Source organism: Diceros bicornis, chromosome 31 (assembly GCF_020826845.1).
Source record: "Diceros bicornis minor isolate mBicDic1 chromosome 31, mDicBic1.mat.cur, whole genome shotgun sequence".
Lineage (NCBI taxonomy): Eukaryota > Metazoa > Chordata > Mammalia > Perissodactyla > Rhinocerotidae > Diceros > Diceros bicornis.
In genome coordinates this window covers 8,344,953-8,363,795 of record NC_080770.1, presented here as the reverse complement: position 1 = coordinate 8,363,795, position 18,843 = coordinate 8,344,953, and the positions used below count along the sequence as shown (strand labels likewise).

General features: G+C 58.7%; 2 protein-coding genes across 15 annotated transcripts in view; both read right to left on the bottom strand.

Annotated features, from left to right (window-relative positions):
* The window catches only part of NRXN2 (neurexin 2), a 108,082-nt gene extending 107,026 nt beyond the window's left edge, over positions 1–1,056 (bottom strand). For 7 of the 11 annotated variants that reach the window (XM_058526522.1, XM_058526526.1, XM_058526524.1 and 4 more), the window contains exon 1: positions 972–1,055. The gene's annotated coding sequence lies outside the window, so the exon portion shown is untranslated. Of the gene's footprint in view, positions 1–473; positions 542–971 lie in introns of those variants that run through there. The other 4 variants (XM_058526530.1, XM_058526532.1, XM_058526529.1 and 1 more) reach the window with 3 other exon arrangements.
* A 3,201-nt stretch (positions 1,057–4,257) lies between these two features.
* Positions 4,258–18,354, bottom strand: RASGRP2 (RAS guanyl releasing protein 2). 4 transcript variants are annotated; one of them, XM_058526519.1, is made up of 17 exons: positions 18,282–18,354; positions 16,330–16,471; positions 15,568–15,670; positions 14,957–15,019; positions 14,540–14,671; positions 13,615–13,765; positions 13,256–13,429; positions 12,991–13,107; positions 11,634–11,915; positions 10,760–10,837; positions 10,414–10,536; positions 10,016–10,131; positions 6,362–6,503; positions 6,078–6,114; positions 5,525–5,701; positions 4,617–4,711; positions 4,258–4,470 (listed from the first exon to the last, which is right to left on the bottom strand). In XM_058526519.1, the coding sequence occupies exons 2-16, from the start codon at positions 16,400–16,402 to the stop codon at positions 4,623–4,625; spliced, it is 1,857 nt and encodes a 618-aa protein (XP_058382502.1). In that variant the 5' UTR covers positions 16,403–16,471; positions 18,282–18,354; the 3' UTR covers positions 4,258–4,470; positions 4,617–4,622. The 4 variants fall into 4 exon arrangements, with proteins under 4 accessions (XP_058382502.1, XP_058382503.1, XP_058382500.1 ...); XM_058526520.1 differs by having other exon boundaries at positions 4,617–4,681; positions 16,330–16,620; positions 18,282–18,335; XM_058526517.1 differs by lacking the exon at positions 18,282–18,354 and adding an exon at positions 17,554–17,674.
* Between the last annotated feature and the right edge of the window lie 489 nt (positions 18,355–18,843).

The window sequence follows — 18,843 nt, the reverse complement described above, 5'->3', positions numbered from 1 at the left end:
CCACTTCTCTCTTTCCCCTCTCCGGCCTCCTCTCCTTCTCCCATGAAGCCCAGTTCCTCTCTGGTTTCTCCCCTGCAGACCCTTCAGAGCACAACAGCTCCCCAGCCCCTGTGGCCGAGCACTGCTTCCAGCCCTTGGGGCTAGCAGAGACTAGGGCACCCTCTTCAGAGCTTCCCTCACAGCCTTCCTGATGCCCCTCCTTCTCACCCCATCCCTTCCCCTAACGACCCTCCATCCCACCCCCTCCGTTCGCCCCAGCTCAGGGCCAGTGCCCCTTCCACAGGGAGCCTCCGACCCCCAACTCCCCCCCCCAGCCTCTTAGCCTCCTTGCTGTCGCCCAGCCAGCCCTCTCAGCGCGGCAGCGCCCCCGCCCCCCAATCCATCCTTCCTGCCTCCCTCGCCCCTCCGATCACTCCCCTCCCCCGATCAGCTCCTGCCCCCCGCCCGTCTCCGCCGCAGCCCCCCCTCCGTACCTGGTTCTGGGGACCCAGGAGCTGGAGGGTGGGGATCAGAGCCCCGGGGCCGCCCGGTCTCCGGCGGGTGGCAGAGCCGGGGCCAGTGGTGTCGGCTGCCTCGCGACTCTCTCGCTCCCGCCGCGTCCCCGCCCGCCTGCCTGTCCGCCCGCCCCGCCGCGGTGCCGCTCGGAGGAGGATGCTCCGCGAGTCAGGGCGGCTGCTCCCGCCGCCGCATCCCTGCAACACCGACTGACGGCAGCATCAGCACCAGCGCCCGCCCCCCAAACGCGCGCATTGGACCACGCTGCGCTAACGGACGAGCAGTGCAGCCAATGCGAAGGCGCAGAAGCCGCCAGTCCCGCTGCTCCACGGGCCCACCTCCCTCCCCCGCAAGGGACCCAGGCGTCCCGGCCCCAGGGCATCGTCTCGCGGTCCTTAGCCCTGGCTCCCGGGCCCTCAACCAGGCAGACCCCCATCCCAGCCCCAATGCCTTTTCCGGGAACCCAGGCGCCCTACCCTCTCGCCCACTGGGTCGAGCCCTCGGGTCCCGCATCACTCGGCCGGCGGGCCCAGGTGGCAGCGCCGACGAGCCGAAGGGGAGGCTGTGGGCCCCGGCTTGGGGCACCGAGGGAGCAGGACCGGTGCGGGACCCGGGGCGTAGCGCCCTCTGCTGGCTACGCCCAGGGATGGGCCCAGGCTGCCGGGAGCCTAGGGAAAGGGGACTCTGCCCGTGGTTGCTGGGGGCTTTTTCCAGGCCTTAGCCAGACTCCGCCTCCCACCGCCCGAGGGCGCCCTGGCTGCCCCTAGAACTGAGGAGGGAGAGTCTTTGCTGGCATAAGGACGGAAGCAGTGGGGGAGGGAAAGGCAGAGATGGGGGCGGGGCAGACCTAAAGGCTTGGGGTTTCCCAGCCCTGCCTCATGGGAATCCCAGAATTTGAAGCCTCGTTCCCAGTCCTGCCTGGAATCCTGAACTAGGGTAGGAGTAGATCTGGGGGCAGGGACGCGGCTGCACATTGGCAGGAGCACTAAAGGGAAGCTTGGTTCTCCTCCCCCCAACCATGAGTTTCAGAGGGAGGTGCTGGGTGAAGGCCTTCCCGGTGGGGGTGTCTGCATAATGGCGGGTGTGCATGAGTGTGGGAAAAAGGGAACCCCCCTTCCCTCATTCAGCCAATCAAAGGTGAACCTGGCACCTAGTATGTGTACCACAACGTTGGGCTTCTGAATGAGGCAGTGTGTGTGTGTGTGTGTGTGTGTGTGTGTGTACGATTTTGCCAGCTCGCTCCAGGACCCTGATTTGTGTTGCAGGGTCTGTGATCTGCACAGCTGGCGGTGGCTGGCACTTCCTTAGCCAGAGGCAACATGCAAGAACACTCACATTGGACCACTGATGTATGCATGGGCACGCAGGGGCACACTCACAGCCATACACACCTGTCCATGTGCACACAGGCATTCCCAAAGGGACACACAGGGCCAGTTGCAGAAATGCCCCACCATGGTAAGACATCCACAGGAAGCACACCCTTGCCCAAGAGCATACACAAACTTGTGCACACATGTGCCTACACACTAGGAGGCAAACGCACGCCCAGGGGAACAGGTGCACACAGGGGACTTGCCCATGGGGTCCTCCTGTCCCCCAGAGGCACTAAGCACAGAGTGGTCAATTACTGAGTAGAGGAGCCAGTACATCCACCCATCAGAGGTCTCCCCACCCCCGCCTGGGAGGGGGTGAGAGGGAGAGGCAGCAGGTGTGTCATCAGGGTCAGGAAGAGAGGTCCAGGTCCCAGACTGGGGGCCCACTCTGACCTTGGAGAGACCCTCAGGCTGGTCCCACCAAGGCCACCAGAGGAGCCAGAGAATAGGAACTGCTGAGTCAGGGCGTGTTGATGTGAAAAAGCCTCTCTGATCCCACAGCCCACTGGCCCACCCTCCCCCACTGCCCCTCTCCCTGCAGTGTACACACAAACACACACACATGTGCGCGCGCGCACACACATGCAGACTTGTCTAGCCAGGCACCAGGGCATAGGTGGACAGACAGGTGCAGTGACTCACAGAGACTCTCTCTCCAACCCTTATTGATGGTGTGGGAAGGGGTGGGGGAAGGGGAGGGGCTGGGAGGGATGTTAGAGTGAGCAATTTGCCTCCTGTCCCCACCCCCAGCTCCCTGGGCCACCTTTGCCCATCAAGGGCAGGAAAGGTCACCTGGCAGCTGCTGCACCTCCCTGCCCCTCCCCCCAGCTACAAGGATGTTTCGCCTCAAGGTCCGAGGTTCAGACTATCCCATGGAGTTGGGACCCACCACCTCAAGACACGCCCCCAAACAGGCACCCATCCAGTGTGGCCCTTCTCCCATGCCCAGCCCAGTGGGACACACGGTGGACGGGAATTGCAGCAAATACAGCGTGTGTGTCCGTGCAAACACATGCACACACAATGTGAGGCTCAGACAACAAATTCACACATGCAACCATGAAAAGAGCCACAAGTCACACTCCAGGGTGGGGCGGACCTGAGCACACATATGCACACACACACCCCCGGAAGAGGCCAGCCTGGGGCTGGGGGCGGCGGGGAGGGGAGCCGACCAGGCTGCAGGGTTGGAGGCAGCACGAGAGGCAGGCGGCGCAGGCAGCGAGCTGCTCTTCACAACACAATCACCGTCTGTTGTTATAGCAACTCAGCCCCCAAATTGTGAAACGGATATTACAGCCTCGAGAGGGGGAAGGGCGGGCGGGAGGGGGCTGAGGACTGAAGGAGGGGCGGTGAAGGGGGGGACCCAATGGGGGACAGGGCTGCAGCTGAGAAGTAACAGGGTGGAGGAGGAGGTGACCCCAATTGAGGAGTAGGCCGGGGGAGTGGGGTCTCAAAGGGGGAGATGCGTGTGGGGTCAGGGGGCTAAGGCCACTGTCAGGTCCGCAGATACTGTGCTTTGCAGGTAGGAGTTGGGGTGCTCTGGCCTCCACCCCGAGAACCAGCCACAGCTGCTGTAGGACCCGCCCCAGCTTACGGGGCTGGAGGGGTAGCTCCCACTCTCGGGGCTGCTGTTGGGAGTCTCGTGACCTCAGGGGCAGCCTGGCCCAGCTTCAGCAACTGGAGAAGACCCCAAGTCCACCCTCCTCACCCGGACCAGCCTTAGAAGTGGCCTTGGCCTTCCTCGGGGAGCGGTGGCCCCCCAAACCTCTGTGCTGCAAACTCAAGGGGGAAGAGGTGGGTTGGGAGAGGCCACAGGAGGCTGAGAGCAGGATCAATATGCATTTCCTCTGGAAGTCACTGTCCTTCCGGCTGGCAGCAGCACCAGGCCAGGAGGCTGCAGGCCCAAGGAGAGCAGCCCCCACCCAGAGGCACGCAAGCCCAACCCCTACTCCCTCCTTCCCCGACAGCCGGCACTCTGGGCTGCCCTCTCCCTCCCATGATTCTCTGTAGTGAGCTCCCCATTGCTGGAAGTATTCAAGCAGACGCAGAAAGGCCACTTGTTGAGGAAGGGAATTCCGACTGTGGGCTGAAGGCTGTGGTTACACATGACCACTGGGCCCAGAAATTCTGGGTGCAAAAATGCACTAGTTTCAAGTTTTAGACACCTAAGATTCTGGACTCCTCGAGATTCTAGACCCTCCCCAATATTCTTATGTTCCAAGGTTTTCTGGTTCTAAGGTTCTATCCCCCAGGATTCTAGTCCCCCCAAGATTCCAAACACATGAGATTCCAGATCACCCAAGATTCTCTTACTACAAAGTCTAGATTCTAAGATTCTAGTCCCTGTGATTACAGCCCCCCACCCCCGACGAGGATTCTGGGCTCTGATGGTTAATTACACGGGCCTTTTTATTCCATCTGGAAAATACAAATATTCACAAGAGTCTGTACAACCTTAGGGACACCAGCCCTGGCCCTGCCCTCAGCCGCATGCCACCCTCACACCCGCCCCAGCCCCAGCCTGCTGCCCCAGCCTCCCGGCTATGGTCCCGAGTCTTTTCTCCAAGGCAGGCATGAGTGCTTGATCCAGTCACAACTGGGGAGAGAAAAACAGAGGTTGTAAGAAAGATCCTCCTCAAAAAGGTAGGAGTCTGCCTGGCCTGGGCCATGTGGACAGAGTGCCTGTTTCCCTGATCCCCCCACTCCCCAGCCCTCAGGGCGGAGCCACTGTGGCAGGCTTACCATCAATTACAAGTGGATGTCAAACACACCGTCCTCCACGGTCTGTACCTCCTCCTCTCGGATCTCTGCAGGGAGGGGGACCACAGGACGAACTCCTGGGTCCCTGAGCCTTCAGGAGCCCTTCCCCTACTCACAGGAGGCACCCGTCCCACCCAGAAGCAGACCCATCCACCAAAAATCAATTCACGGAATGACCCAACGGCCCAATTTTTGAGGCTCTTTCTCTAAGTTTTTATTCTGCTGCATCTTTTTTGCAGCCACAGATCTGTCCGTGCAGTCTGCTTAAATGTCAATTTTGTGTGTCTTTCACATTGCAGACCCCAGCACTTCTGGAAGGCTCGATGCAAATGGTTTTATCTTTTCTATTTTTGAGGACTTATGCCAATCCCAATGGCTGTGGTCAACTGCCCTTAGACCCCAGTTTAATGCAGCTGTTCAGACTGTTCCCAGCAAAATAATCATTTGAGGAATCGTGATTCAGAAAGCTGACCTAAAACCACCAGAGACCCCAAGAGATCTTTCCGGAGATTTTCGGGGCAAGGAACTTTTCTCAGGATGGCCTCTAGAGAAGCCAAAAAGGGAAATTCAGACAAACAGCTCACAAAATTCCTTCTCCAATCCGTTGTCAATCTCCCTAACAAAATAAGAGTGCAACTGGAATCCTGAAGCTTCTTTCCCTTTTACTCTCCTTTATATATTAGAGTCTCTTTCCGCCTCAGCCTCCAAAGGTCAAGGGCTCCCTGCCACCTTCTGGCAGCCTTACCTGTCCAACCCTTTTTCATCACCCCACCAAAATAAGAGAATGACAAACTCTGGAATGATTTCCATCCTGGATAAGTTAATACTTTGCCACAATGGCCCTGCCTCCCTCCCTCCACAGGCCAGGACAGAATGAGACCCCCTCTCACCTGGAGGCCGGGAGCCTCGCCTGCCCGGGCGGGGCAGGGAGAAGCTGAAAGCTCGATGGTGGGTGTGTGTGGGTGAGGGTGAGAGCGCAGACCCCTCCAGACTCATACTCTGGGCCCGGCGGCGACACTCGACGGACAGGCGATCCTTGCACTGCTTGTGGCAGGTCACACCACAGGCTGGGGGAGGCAGATGGGGAGCCCAGCCAGGGCCATGGGTCAGAACACCCTCCATCCCATTCTGCGGGCCTGGACCTCTCCCCAGGTCCCTTTGCTCCTGAGCAGCTGCCCCACCAAAACAAGAGTTTCCTGCCAAAGTGCTCTCTTCGTCCTACTTGCCAGTCTATGCCCTCTCCGAAGTTCTCTGTTCCAAGGCAGCTGCCTCACCGAAATAAAAGCCCTCTTAAAGGCTACTCCCTTCACATATAATCATCATGCCTCTCTGGCTCCAAGGTACTTCACTCCTTTGCAGGTGCCCCGCCAAAATAAGAATCCCCACCCAGATAATGACTCGTCTCAAAGAGCTCAGCCCGGCAGTCCTGCCGTTCCATCTCACCTCGGCATTTGAGGCCCTGCTTGTAGATGCCCAGGATCTGAAATAGAGGAGGGGGCCGTGCTGGGAGGGGAGGGACTTAGAAGTGATGGCTCTACTTCTTCCTTCTCAAGGGCAGGGACTGGGACCGACCCTCTCTGGGGCCTCAGGGCGCCTCAGGGGCAGGCGCAGAGCAGCCGGAGAAGAGGCAGGTGGAACGAAGGCTTGCCTCGGGTGAGACGGCTCCGGCAGGGGCGGGGCAGGGGCGGAGCCAGGGCGGGAGGGGTGTGGCCTGCGCGGGGGCTCACCAGGGCCTTGCAGTGGCGGCAGGCGACCGGGCGCAAGGAGGTGCTCTCGTGGAAGTTGTGGACGAAGCCCATGCGGCCGCCCAGCACGGAGCTGGAGCGCAGGAAGTAGGACACCATTTCCTCCTTGCTGATGCAGCCATCCCTGTCGGGGGAGGGGGCGCGCCTCAGCTCCGGGCTTCCCAGGACCACCCCCACCGGCCTAGCCCATCCCACGGGGGAAACCCCCTACCATACTAAGGGTCTTCACGGAACTCCTGATTTGGGCCCCCAGGTGCAGGGAAGAGAAAGAGCACTAGACGTGGAGGCAGGCTGAGGTAGAAGCTGCTACTAACTAGTTGTGTGGTCTTGGGCAAGACACTTTCCCTGGGTTTCCTCCCCAGAAAATGGGGATCACTATTCCTGCCCTGCCCACTTCACGGAGTTGTTGTGGAAAATAAATGGGCTGCGCACTTTCCCATGGGATCATCAGCCTCTGTTTCCCAAAGTGAGCTCCGCGGAACACCAGTCTGGAGCCCTGAGAATTAAGAGATCTCTGATGAGTTTGGGGACTGCGTAAGATTGGGAAAAGCCACACGCTTCTCACTTGCATGGTCCTGCCAGAAAGACCCCTGTAGTCGGGGTTTCTCACGTAATCCACAGCCTCCACAGAACCCTTTTTTCACCTAGTTACGTATTTTAGGGAAAGAGTGATGTGCTGGGGAGATAGACAGACTCTTCAAATTCTGGCTCCACTACTTGCCGGCCGTGTGACCTCGGGCTGATTAATCTCCCTGTGCCTCAGTTTCCTCTTCTGTAAATGGGGATCTGATTGTTCCTACAGCTCAGAGGAGTTTTGTAAGGATTCAATGAGATAGTGCCCAGGAAGCATTTACAACAGCGTCTGTGTAGTTAATAGGTCAGGGCTGGCCCTTGTTGCAAACTTCCACCCATGGTATCTGGGGATCCATAATGTGATCCAGGTGGTCCCTCAGATCAAGGGGGCATTGGGACAACTGGCCATCTAGAAAAAAAATTTCAACCTAGATTCCTACCTTATACTGTGCATGAAAACTAAATTCCCACTGAACTGAGAACACCAATGTAAAAAATAAAATTATCGAAGTATCTGAAAAGATAGAATAATTTTGTAATCCTGACAGGATGAGGGCCTTTCCAAACATAACACAAATCCGAGAAGCCACAAAGGAAAAGACTGACATACCGAGCACACAAAACTTTTCAAATTTTTTATATGGAAAAAGACAACAGAAATGACAGACTGGGAGAAAATATTTGCAAACACATTCAACAGCAAAGGGTTAACAACCATTAACAGAGATTCTAAAAATCAATGCGAAAAAGACCAACAAACCCAGTGGAATAATGGACAAAGAATATGAAGAGGCAATTAACAGAAGAAATATAAGTGGCCGATAAACATACAAAAAGATATCCTACCCCCACCAGTATTAAAGAAATGCGATTTTAACCAAGACACCATTTTGCCAATTAGACTGGCAAAATTGTAAAGCTTATTATAGCATCCACCGTTGGCAAGGAAGTTGGGAAACGGGCACTTGTTCACTGCTGATGGGGGTGCAAGCTGGCACAACGTTGCCTGAGGTCACTTTGGCAGTCTCTCTCCTAATTTAGAATGTGCATATCTTTTGATCCAATTATCCCACTTCTAGGAAATTCTCCTACAGAAATAGTGGCCTCAGTGCATGGTACAAAGATGTTCACGGCAGCATGGCGTATATTAATAGCAACAAACTGGGAACAGTCTACTGTCCATGAGCAGAAGAACAGCAAATGATGGCCCAGCAACCCAGTGGAATACTCTGCAGCTGTTCTAAAGAATGAGGTACTTCTACATGAATCGGCATGGAAAGACGTCGATGACAAAAGGTTAAGTGGAAAACAAAAAGGGCAAGATGGGCAGTTCCATCAAGATGAGATCAAAATAGTAACAACAACAAAACCCCACCTTACAACCCTACTGCTGTGAATACCCAGACGCTGGTTAAAATATGTCCAAAATTGCTTTAAATGCATAGGTGAGTTGGCAAGAAAGAAATGGAAACCCCTACGTTCCAGAAACAAAGAGGGAGCTTCAAGCTGGGGCAGTGAGTTGGGGCCGGCCATTGCGGGGGGCTGGTCCTCCTCTGGGTGAGCCAGGTGCTGATCAGGGGCTGGGCACAAGGCCTGGGGCCTGCAGCCGTGAGGAGTTAAGGCTGAGAACCCTGCGTGACTCGGGGCCTCAAAGGTCTCCAAGCGCTGCACCCTCCTAAAAGTGTGGCCTGGAAAAAAATCCACCCAAGCCATGGGGATAACATGGAACTCTGTCTCAAGTCTGGAAGCAGAAACAAAGCAACCATAATGAAGACCTCAAGCAGAACTAGATTTATCCTATCGTCCTGCTTGTTCATGAAACAGACACAGACAGACAAAATCTGTATCAATTTGCACACGCATGAAAAAAAGACTGAAAGGATACACGTGGTGCCAAACCAGTAACACTGCTAACAGTGTTACCAATACCAACCTCTACAATGGGAAAGGAGGGAGGGAATTTTCACTTCTTACTTTATATACTTTGTTCACTATAAATCTATTTTACTATCTGGATTTTTTTTTTTTTTTTGTGCTTGAGGAAGATTAGCCTTGAGCTCACATCTACGCCAGTCTTCCTCTATTTTGTACATGGGCTGCTGCCACAGCATGGCTGATGAGTGGTGTAGGTCTGTGCCTGGGATCTGAACCTGCAAACCAGGGCCGCCGAAGCAGAGCATGCTGAACTTAACCACTACGCCATGGGGCTGGCGCCCTGGATTTTTTTTTTTTTACCACGGATTTTTGTAATATGAAAAAACCCAGATTTTTGAAATATGGATAACACGAAAAAATAAATCGACCTGGGATGGACTACGAATTTTGATTGGAGTTTTGTCTACTCAGCAAAACAGAGGTATGAACATGGTTGCAGGGGGTGTGTTTAACCTACTTCAAGAACCAGCTCTTGGGGCTGGCCCGGTGGCGCAAGCGGTTAAGTGCGCGCGCTCCGCTGCCGCGGCCCGGCGTTCACTGGTTCGGATCCCGGGCGCACACATACACACCACTTGTCAAGCCATGCTGTGGCGGCGTCCCATATAAAGTAGAGGAAGATGGCCATGGATGTTAGCCCAGGGCCAGTCTTCCTCAGCAAAAAGAGGATTGGCAGATGTTAGCTCAGGACCGATCTTCCTCACAAAAAAAAAAAAAAAACGAACCAGCTGTTTGTCCAAATTGTCAGTGGGGGGATTGTTCATAAGTAAGTGGGTGCTGCTAATTATGGGCCTTCCTCATCTACTCATTAAAACAGGCTACCCAGGAGTTCAACTTGCCCACACTTTTTACCAGCTGTGAGCTCCGCAAATAAAAGTTCATTTACGTAGCAACAGTCCCCAGGCCACGGTTTTTGCAAGATTCAAGTGGAGCCCCCCATCTGTCTGAATGAGTGAGGTAACCCAGTGCCCCCGAAGCTGGCAGCCTCCCCCCAGTAAGAGCCCCTCCACACACTGGTAGCTTCCTTGGCCGAGATGGTCTGGTTCAATGGCCTCATCTAGCCCAGGAGGAAACAAACCCGAGGGGAAGTGAGCCTGCCTTCCCTCTCTCCCAGCCCCCAGCCCTCCTCACTGGTTCTGGTCGAGGTCCCCAAAGGCGCTGAGGTAAGGGAAGTTCCCACGGATGATCTGGAACTCTTCCTGTGAGATGTGGCCATCCCCATCGACGTCAAAGTTCCGGAACACAGACTGGGGAACACAGAGGAACACACGGGGCGGGAAAAATAAAAGAAGCATTGGCCCGTCCTGCCCACATTCCCAGTCCAAGTCATGAAGAGTGTCTCAGATGGGGGTGGCTGTCTGTCTCCCCCACCACCTCCCTTTTCCATACCCCCACCCCAAGCCCACCCATCGGCTACACTCTGTGACATGGTACTGGTGGTGGCTCCCAGGGCGGTGCCCTAGCAAAACCAGCCTTGATTGACCACTACGGACCTGTCCCCCCTAGACCCGGCCCCCCCAGAGTCTCACCTCCACCATCTTCTCTATGTGCTCCACCAAAAGCGCCTGATCCAGCTTGGGTTTGGCAGCTGAGGTCCACTCCTCCAGCACTGGGGGCCGGGGAGGTGGGGTACAGCTTGTGGGGCTGGTTGGCTGTGGGAATGGTCAGGCCTGAGCGAGGGCTGGAGGTGAGGGAGCCCAGGGCCCAGGGGAGCCGAGAGGGGAAGCTCTGGGGAGAAGGGAGCCTCGCCAACAAGGAAGGTGGGTGGGGTAGCCTCCGAGAGCCCCTCCTGCCCTCACGTCCTGGGATTCTCAGGCGGGGCGGCGGTGGGGGGACAGGACAGCAGAGCGGGGACCCAGGGATTCCCTCACTCACCGAGGACTTAGAGCGCGGCTCCCGCTGCAGGGACAACTGGTAGAGCTCATCCTCCGTCTGATACTGATCCAGAGACACCTGGGACACACGCGTCCGGTCACACCCACGGCCCCTGCTGCTCTCAGGAGCCCACTGCCCAGAGCCCAAAGTCACAGGTCCACCCAGAGGCGGCAGCTCAACCCCGAGCCCAGTCCAGATGCTAGACTCAGGACAAAGGCCAGCTTAGAACACACCCCAGCAACCACACACCAGCTTAGCATACAGACCAGAACCCACACCTTGGCCCCAAACCTTCGGCACAACGCACTGCCAAGATCTCAGCTAAGAATCCAGGTCAGAACCCGCCGAGAGCTCTGGAACTCATTCCCAACCTAGAACCCAACGCAGCATCCAGACTCCCACTCCGATTTCAACCCTGATCCCAGTCCAGAGCCTAGAAACAGCTAAGAATTCACTCCAAACCCAACACTGAAACCCCAGCCCAATGTCTAGAGCCTAGTCCAGATCCAGACTAGAACCCGACTCCCACCCTGGACCTCAAAACTGAGTTCGAGGCCAAGCCCAGAACCTCAGAGCTCAGGAGCATGTTTAGAAACCACCCCTGCACCCTGAATCCAGAGCTTGGCTCCAAAGCTTGAACACAACCCACTGCTAGCAATTCAACCAAGGGCCCGGGCCCAGCCTCACACGCCAGCCTCGGGATCAGACCCTTAGTCCACAGCCCCATCTGGAGCCTGGAACCCATCTGAGTTCATTCCAAACCCTCAGCCCAGGCTGGATCTCAGTTCCTTGACTAGAACTGAGACCTCAAGGCCCGCAGCCGTGGGTAAGCCCAGGACCAGGTGGGTTGTCCACCCTGGGCCCCGCCCCTCACCATGAGCAGGCTCAGCAGGTCGGAGTTGGCCTGCACTGGGGGCTCAAAGCTGGTCACCATGGCTAGCTCCTCCAGGATGTTGAAGAGCTGCTTCATCTTGGCCCCGTTAAGTCTGGTCCGCGTGGGGTCCAGCCAGTCCGGCAGTGCCAGCTGCAGGGCCACTAGGTCCTTGAGGTGCACACCCAGGATGGGGAAACGGAAGCCCTCACAGGCTGCCAGCCGGCGCCGATAGTTGCCGTAGTTTCCAGTGGCCGTCACTAGTTCTGTCAGACATTCCCAGAGCTGGGGGGCAAAGGGCACAGAGTCACACACACACACACACACACGTCACTGGTTCAACTGCTCTCCCCCGCTCAGCCCTGGAAACGTGGGAGAGGATCAGGAGTCAGAGTCAGGGATGAGTAAAAGGTCTTTGACCTTTTACTCCCTCCCTCCCTCCCTCACTGTCCCCCAACACTGCCTCCCTTAGCCCCTGGTGGTCAAAGTTCATAGGTCATGAGTTCAAGGGAACACGCACTGCCAAATACCACACCTCGACACCAGGGCTGGGCACAGATTATCATCCATGTTTAACAGGAGAAGAAACTGAGACTCAGGAAGGCAAAGCAACTAGAACAATGACCTAGAATATTCTTAGCTGTGTCATTCATGACAGCCAAAACTGGAAAACTCCCAAATTGTTCAATAGTAGATACATACATTGGGGTGGACTTATAATAAAATATTATACAGGAACGGAAATGAACGAATGATTGCTCCACATAACAGAATGTAAGAATAAGAGAAGACATAAAATAACATACACAACATGATTCCATTCATAGAAAGTTCAAAAACAGGCTACAAAACCCGATTGTTTTGGGGGACATACATAGGTGGTAAAGCTATAAAGAGAAGCAAACTCATCTTCATTCCGAAAGTCAGGCATTGGTGACATCTGATGGGGCGGGAGTTAAGCTCTAAGGTGCTGGGAGCTTCGGGGGCTGGCAATGTTCTATTTCTCAACCTGGGTCTGGTGGTTACACAGGCGTTTTCTTTATAATTTTTCCTTAAACTGTACATATATTGTGTATACTCCTATATATGAATGTCACCTGATACGTTAAAAAAAATAAAAGGAAAAGGAAACACAAGCTTGGGAGTGAGGCTGACCTGTGAGCCTCCACTCGGCCACTTTCATTGTGCAACCTGGGAAAAGCATTTACCCCCTCCGAGCCTCAGTTTCCCCATGTGTCAAGTGCCGACAGGATTGCCCAGCCCCCAGCGCTGCTGGGAGTTCTCAGTGAGGCCAGGCCTGGGAAGTGCTGGCCCCAGGGCTTGACAAGGCTGCTCCCCTGACCCCCCCAGTCCAAGGCACCTTGATGGTTTCAGGGCTAACGTGGCTGTGGGTCTCCTTGAGGCGGGAGATGGAGCTGTGGCTCAGGCCTCCAACCACCGCCATCAGCGTGTTGAAGTTCTGCAGCTGCAGCAGCTTCTGGGGGGCACACGAGGAGGGGGAGGCAGGGAGTCACTGAACGGGTCCAGAATTTGGCCCAGCTTTCCTGGAGAGGAGGCAGCGGGGAAGGGAGGGACTCAGCCCTACCTGCAATTGGGGAGGTTGGGGGTGGGGGAGGGGCGGGCACCTCTGCCACATGGACGAAGTGTGTGATGACCAGGGCCCGCTGGGCGGCGGTGAGCTTGCTGAGAACCATGAGCTGCACCCACTGCGAGACACTGTTGAAGAGGGAGATGAATCGCTCCAGGATGGGGTTGTCCACGGTGCAGCCGTGCGTCACGAAACTGTGATAGTCCTGGAACTGGGGGTCACAGCGGCCTCAGTACCCCTACCCTCACCACCCACCACTCCTCACCCTCCAGCTTTGGTGGTTACACTGAAACCCCTGACCCACCCTGTGTCCCCGCCTACCCAGGGACCCTGCCCCTCCTGGGACTCCCTCCCCAGCCCGCGATCCACCCCTGACCGAAAGCCCTCGGGCCGCACCAGGATCTTGCAGAAGGAGCGATACTCCAAGATGGTGAGATGCGCCGCCAGATCCATGGGCTCCAGGTGGTCAAACAACAGGGACATCTTGCGCTTTTTCTGTCCCACGGGGTTCCGCTGGGTCACCTGCCGCTTCCACTTGTAGGTGGGGCTGGGGGGGGCAGGGGCAGTGAGCGCTTCGCTGGAGGTGCCCCACCCCTCATGGCCCCACACTCATGCAGACACGCCACTCAAGCAGACTGAGGACCCACATGGACGTCCCCAGTCCCAGCAACACCTGCAGTCTCCCCCTCGTCATGCACTCCACACACGTTTATGGAAGACGTACTCTGCCAGGCACTGCTAGGCGCTGGGGGTACAGAGATGGCAAGACACGGTTCCTGCCCTCGAGGAGCTCACAGGCTACTGAGGGAGACAGACACAGAACAAACAATCACAAAACAGCGTGGCACGTGTACAGGTCTTTGCACAGGGGTCTGCACAAAGGGCCATAGGGGGACAGAGGAGGGAATGACAAATTCTGCCCTGGAAGAGCCGGGAGCCCTCAGGGCCCACGGACACCGCACGCTTGAGCTGACACTTGACGACATGGAGAAGGAGGCAAGGGAACAATATGAGCACAGCATCGTGGTGGGAAAGGATGCAGGGGCTGGAGGATGGCGAGTGGACCCGTGCAGCTGCAGTATGAGGTGCAAGCGATGGCGGTGGGCTGTGGAAGATGAGGCAGGGACGCCAAGCCGGCCCCAGACTATGTAAGGCCTCAATCCCCAACCGAGACATTTTGAAGGCGACAGGGAGCCATAGAAGGTTTTTAAGCAAGAGAGTGGTATGACCCTCGCTCATTCAATTCATTGAACATTTATTAAGCACCGACGGTGCAGGATGCAGAGTGCCCTCCCCAGCCCTCTGAGCTCCCCCCACGCACACGCTCTCGATGTCAATGAGGCTGCTGTGCCGCCGGTTCCCTTCTTGGTCTAGCAGAGCCTTCAGCTCCTTGATCTGCTCAGCGAGCTCGGGGTTCAAGTCAAACTCCGCTGGGAATGCTGAGATCCAGTACCTGGTGGAGGACCAGAGTCATCCAAGGCAGCCCTTCCCGCACCATCCCCTGGGACTGTAGCTCCCCAAAGAGGAGGAAAGAGCCTCAAACTGTGGTTCCCGTCTCCCAGCTCTTTCCTTCCTCACCCCTACTGGGCAGATGAGAAAACCCAGGCCCGGACCAGGAGGGGCACACCCACCATGGACAGAGCCTGGTTCAAACGCACAGGACCAACTCCTCAGGCCAGTCTGAAGCCAGAGGGAGGGAAGCGAACAGAGGGCTCAGAGCCCCAGGAGGAAGGCTCACCTGACCAGGTGGCACGTTTTCACCTGCAGCGAACTAGAATTGTCCTTCCGGGATTGTTGGTAGGTGAAGGAGAGTTAAGGACAACCAGGACGGAGACTAATTCTAGAAAAGGAGGTAAGGGATGTGGCGCGAGTTCTGGAGGGACTCTGAGGGCGGGGCCTGGTTCTAGGAGACATACTGGGGGCGGAGTCTGGGGCGAGGGCGGGGCCGAAGCTCTGGAGAAGAGTTGACGGCAGGGGTGAGGCGTGAGCATTGGGAGGGTGCATGAGTGGGAAGAGGGCTAGGTTCTAGGGGAGGCTCAGAGCAGGGCCTGGGTTCTGGGAGGGAGGCCAGAGGCTGGCCCCGGGCTGGCAGTAGGGACAGGTCCTAGACTGCAGGGGGGCGGAGAGCAAGGCCTAGGTTGGGGAGAGAGTCGGGGGCGGGGCCTGAATTATGAGAGGAGGAAAGGGGTAGATCCTCGGCCCCAGAGGGAGGCTGGGCGGAGCCTGAATTCTGGGACGTAGGAGGGGCCCACGCTCTGGCAGTAAAGCCCATTCTCGGCCTGGGCTGGGCAACCTGGCTCGCTCATGGATTCGGACTGCAGGGCCCTTGGTGAGGCCCGCGAAGGATATATGTGGAGCAGTTTTGCCGCCAGCTGAGAGGAAGGGATGTACCAGGGATGCATCATGAGGAACATGCGCACCAACCGCGGGTTCCGCACCTTCCCGGAGTCATCTAACTCCGAGGGGTCAAAGAGAAGCGGGCTGACCTTTCGTCCCGCAGCTATGGTACCTAAACCCTACCGTGCAGCCCGCCGGGTATCCAGCCCCCCGCCCACCTCCTGCTTTCCCAGGACTCCGAAACCAGGAGGCAGATTAGAGAGAAAAGTTAGGGTGGGAGCGGGATAAGGCCGGATCCGTGGAACTGGAGGAGGGCAGCGTCTGAGCCGGGCCCATCGTTCGGAGGGGAACCAGCTGGGGCGGAAGGAGCCTGGGTTCCCCGGGGTCAAGAATCCAGAGGTCATTTCCGGAGTGCTTGGGAGAAAGGGCACCCCCTCCACCAGATAAGCCACCCCCCATCAGCCGGAAACAGCTCCCAGGCCGGAGACAGCGAGTTCCTCCGGATCCCCCGGGGGACAGATAATGCTCCTCATGTGTCAGAGTCTGGGGACCCCCGTCCCTCCCTTCAATACTGGCATACTAGGGAAGGGAAACATTTTATCCTTCTGAAGCGTGTAGATCTCTCTACCCTGTGATGAAAAGGAGGCTTTCGTAAAAGGGGCTGCAGGATGCAGAGCTGGGTGGGTCCACGCAGGGGTCCGCCCTGGGAGGCAGGGGCTCAGATTCAGGTTCCGAGCTGGGCTCAGGCTGGGCGTGCCCTCCCGTGCCACTCACCGAAGGCTTCGATGCAGCCGCGGAGCAGCTCCTCCACTGTGCAGCCCTTGTCCAGGTCTAGGGTGCCCGCCATGGCCGCCGGCGTGGGTAGGCTGGGCCAAGCTGCGCTCCGGGAGCCTCCCACGGGGCTCGGACCCGACCCCTGTCCCAGGAGAGGCAGAGCGGGAGTCTGCGGAGGCGAGGGCCGGGGGAGCGGCCGGGAGGGCAGGAACGGGGCGGGGCGGGCACGCCCCCTGCTGGGCAGGGCCGGAGTCGTCCGCCGCGGCCACTCCGGGGTTAAACGGTCTGGCCCTGGATGGTGCAACCCACCGGTTGGGAAACGGATCGGCCGAGAGGCTTCCGGCCCACCCTCGGAGTTGCGGGAGGGCCGGGGGACTCCCCGGGGATAAGGACGAGCCAGGACTCCAGGGGCTGATTGGTGCCCCCGCCCCCCGTAGGCCCTCCTCTCCTCGCGTCCTCTCCCCAGCGGCACCTGCAGCAGCACCCCGCAGCTCGGCTCTGCGCCCCTCCTGCCTCCCTCCCTCCACTGCCTCCCTTCCCCCGCAGGGTTATTTTGGGAACCCAGAGCCTGAGGGGACCTCGGAGGAATTTCTCCCTGGGATCGGAGGGGGGAGGAACCCAGGCGTCCTGCCCGCATCGCCCCCTCCGGTGCTCCCGGGGAGAGGAGGCGGAGCTGTGGCGGCCCCCAGGGGCCTGCCCTTGGGAAGGCGGGCAGGATTGGAGAGGAACATTCCTGGGCGGGGGGTCGGGTGGGGGGAGCCCGCTGCGGCACCGAAGCGTCAGCGTGAAGCCTGAGCCTGGGAACCGCGCTCTCCCAAGCCACCTCCTCCGTGAAGGCCCCAGGGGTCCGGGCTCAGCCCTTCCGAAGGCCATCTTGCTCCCCAGCTCGAGCTCCTGACCCAGGCCCTCATACTGCACAGGCGAACTGTGAGCGCACACGCAGGCCCGACCCACTCAGGCACACAGAGTAGCGTGCCCAGAAGGGGGCGCTAGCACAGTGGGGGGTGGAGAGTGTCTGTATGATTCCACCAGCAACTCCAGTCACTGGGACAGGGACAGGCACTCATTCCATTCCCCAGGCCAAGGACCCACATTGGAGTGCCAGACGCTCCAGCTCACACACATCCGAGCCTCAGGCATTTGCCTCCCATCCTCCGTCTCACACACACAATGGCACCCACAACCCGCGCACACCTGCACGAAGGAACTCTCGGGCACACATACCCAGCTCTCTACTCCAGAATGCAATCCCGCTGATGGGGCCGGCTCCAGGACCCGCTGCTCACTCGAGCCAGGCCACAGTGGCACTGACATCGCACACGTGTGCACACATGCAAGGCAGTGTACCTACACGCATGTACACTCTCCCACACATGCACACGCCCCCGTGGGTGCACACACACGCCCATTCCGTCGTCCTCCCTTCATCTGCGGTCCAGGGCCAGCCCTGCGGCCCCGGCGCCCTGACACCCCTCACCTCCGGACGCTGGCAGAGCCTTGCCCCACGGAAGGGTACCCTGCCCCTACACATACACCCCCCCATGCTGGGGGGGGGGGCGGGGGTTCCTCCACGGAGTTCTCTGGAGGACTTTTCCTAGGAGCTACCCCGAGCCATCCCCGCCTGGCTCTGCCGCTTCCTCGCTGTATGACCTTGAGAGTCACTTGGCCCCTCGGAGCCTCGATTTTCTCATCTGTCAAATGGGAGGTCCGTGGGGGAAGGCCCCGCTGAGACGTGGCTGGGAAGAGTGGGGTGCGCCGCGGATGCCACCCCCTCCCGCGGGTTCTCCAGGGCACTTCAGCTCTCTCGGCAGCTCCGTCCTACCCCGACCCGGGTCGCAGACTCCCCATCTACCCACCCACCCGCCACCCCCAGCCCGCCCGCGCCGCCCTGGGAAGCCCCTAGGGGCCCGGCCCTCCTCTGTCCGGCGCCCCACCCGCGCTCGCTCACTCACTCTCGGGACCCACGACAAGGAGCCCGCACCGGGCCCGGCCGGCGCCACCTCCGTGCGCTCCCGCCCGCCGGCCTCGCTGCGGCTGCGGCTCCAGCCCGCTCTCCGCGCCGCGGCCCCGCTCCCCGCCGCCCCGCCCCCGCGCCGCGGCCGCCCCCTCCCCTCCCCGCCCCTCCCGCCCCTGCGCCGGGCTCCGCACCGCCGGCTGCGCCTCCCCCACCGGGGGCTCCCTCTCGCCCCGCACGCGGCGGTCCCTGCGGCAGCTTAACCCCTCGCCTGCCGCGCCGCCCGGGAGGCCAGGCCCGCGGGCGGGGGGCTGCGCCACTGGCCGCGCCGAGGGTGGGCGAGCGGAGATCGGGCCGCGCGGGGCGCGGAGGGGGGACGAAACCGAGAGCCCCCTCCTCCCACCCCCGATGCCCCTGTGCCCCCCGCCCTGTCGGGTGTTGGGCAGAGGAAGCCGGGAGGGGCAGGAAGCGGACTGCGGTGGGGAAGGGGCGCCCCGCCCAGCCCCCGGCCCGGGTTCCTGTTTTCGAGACAAACCGTTCCCACGGGGCTGAGCCGGCCC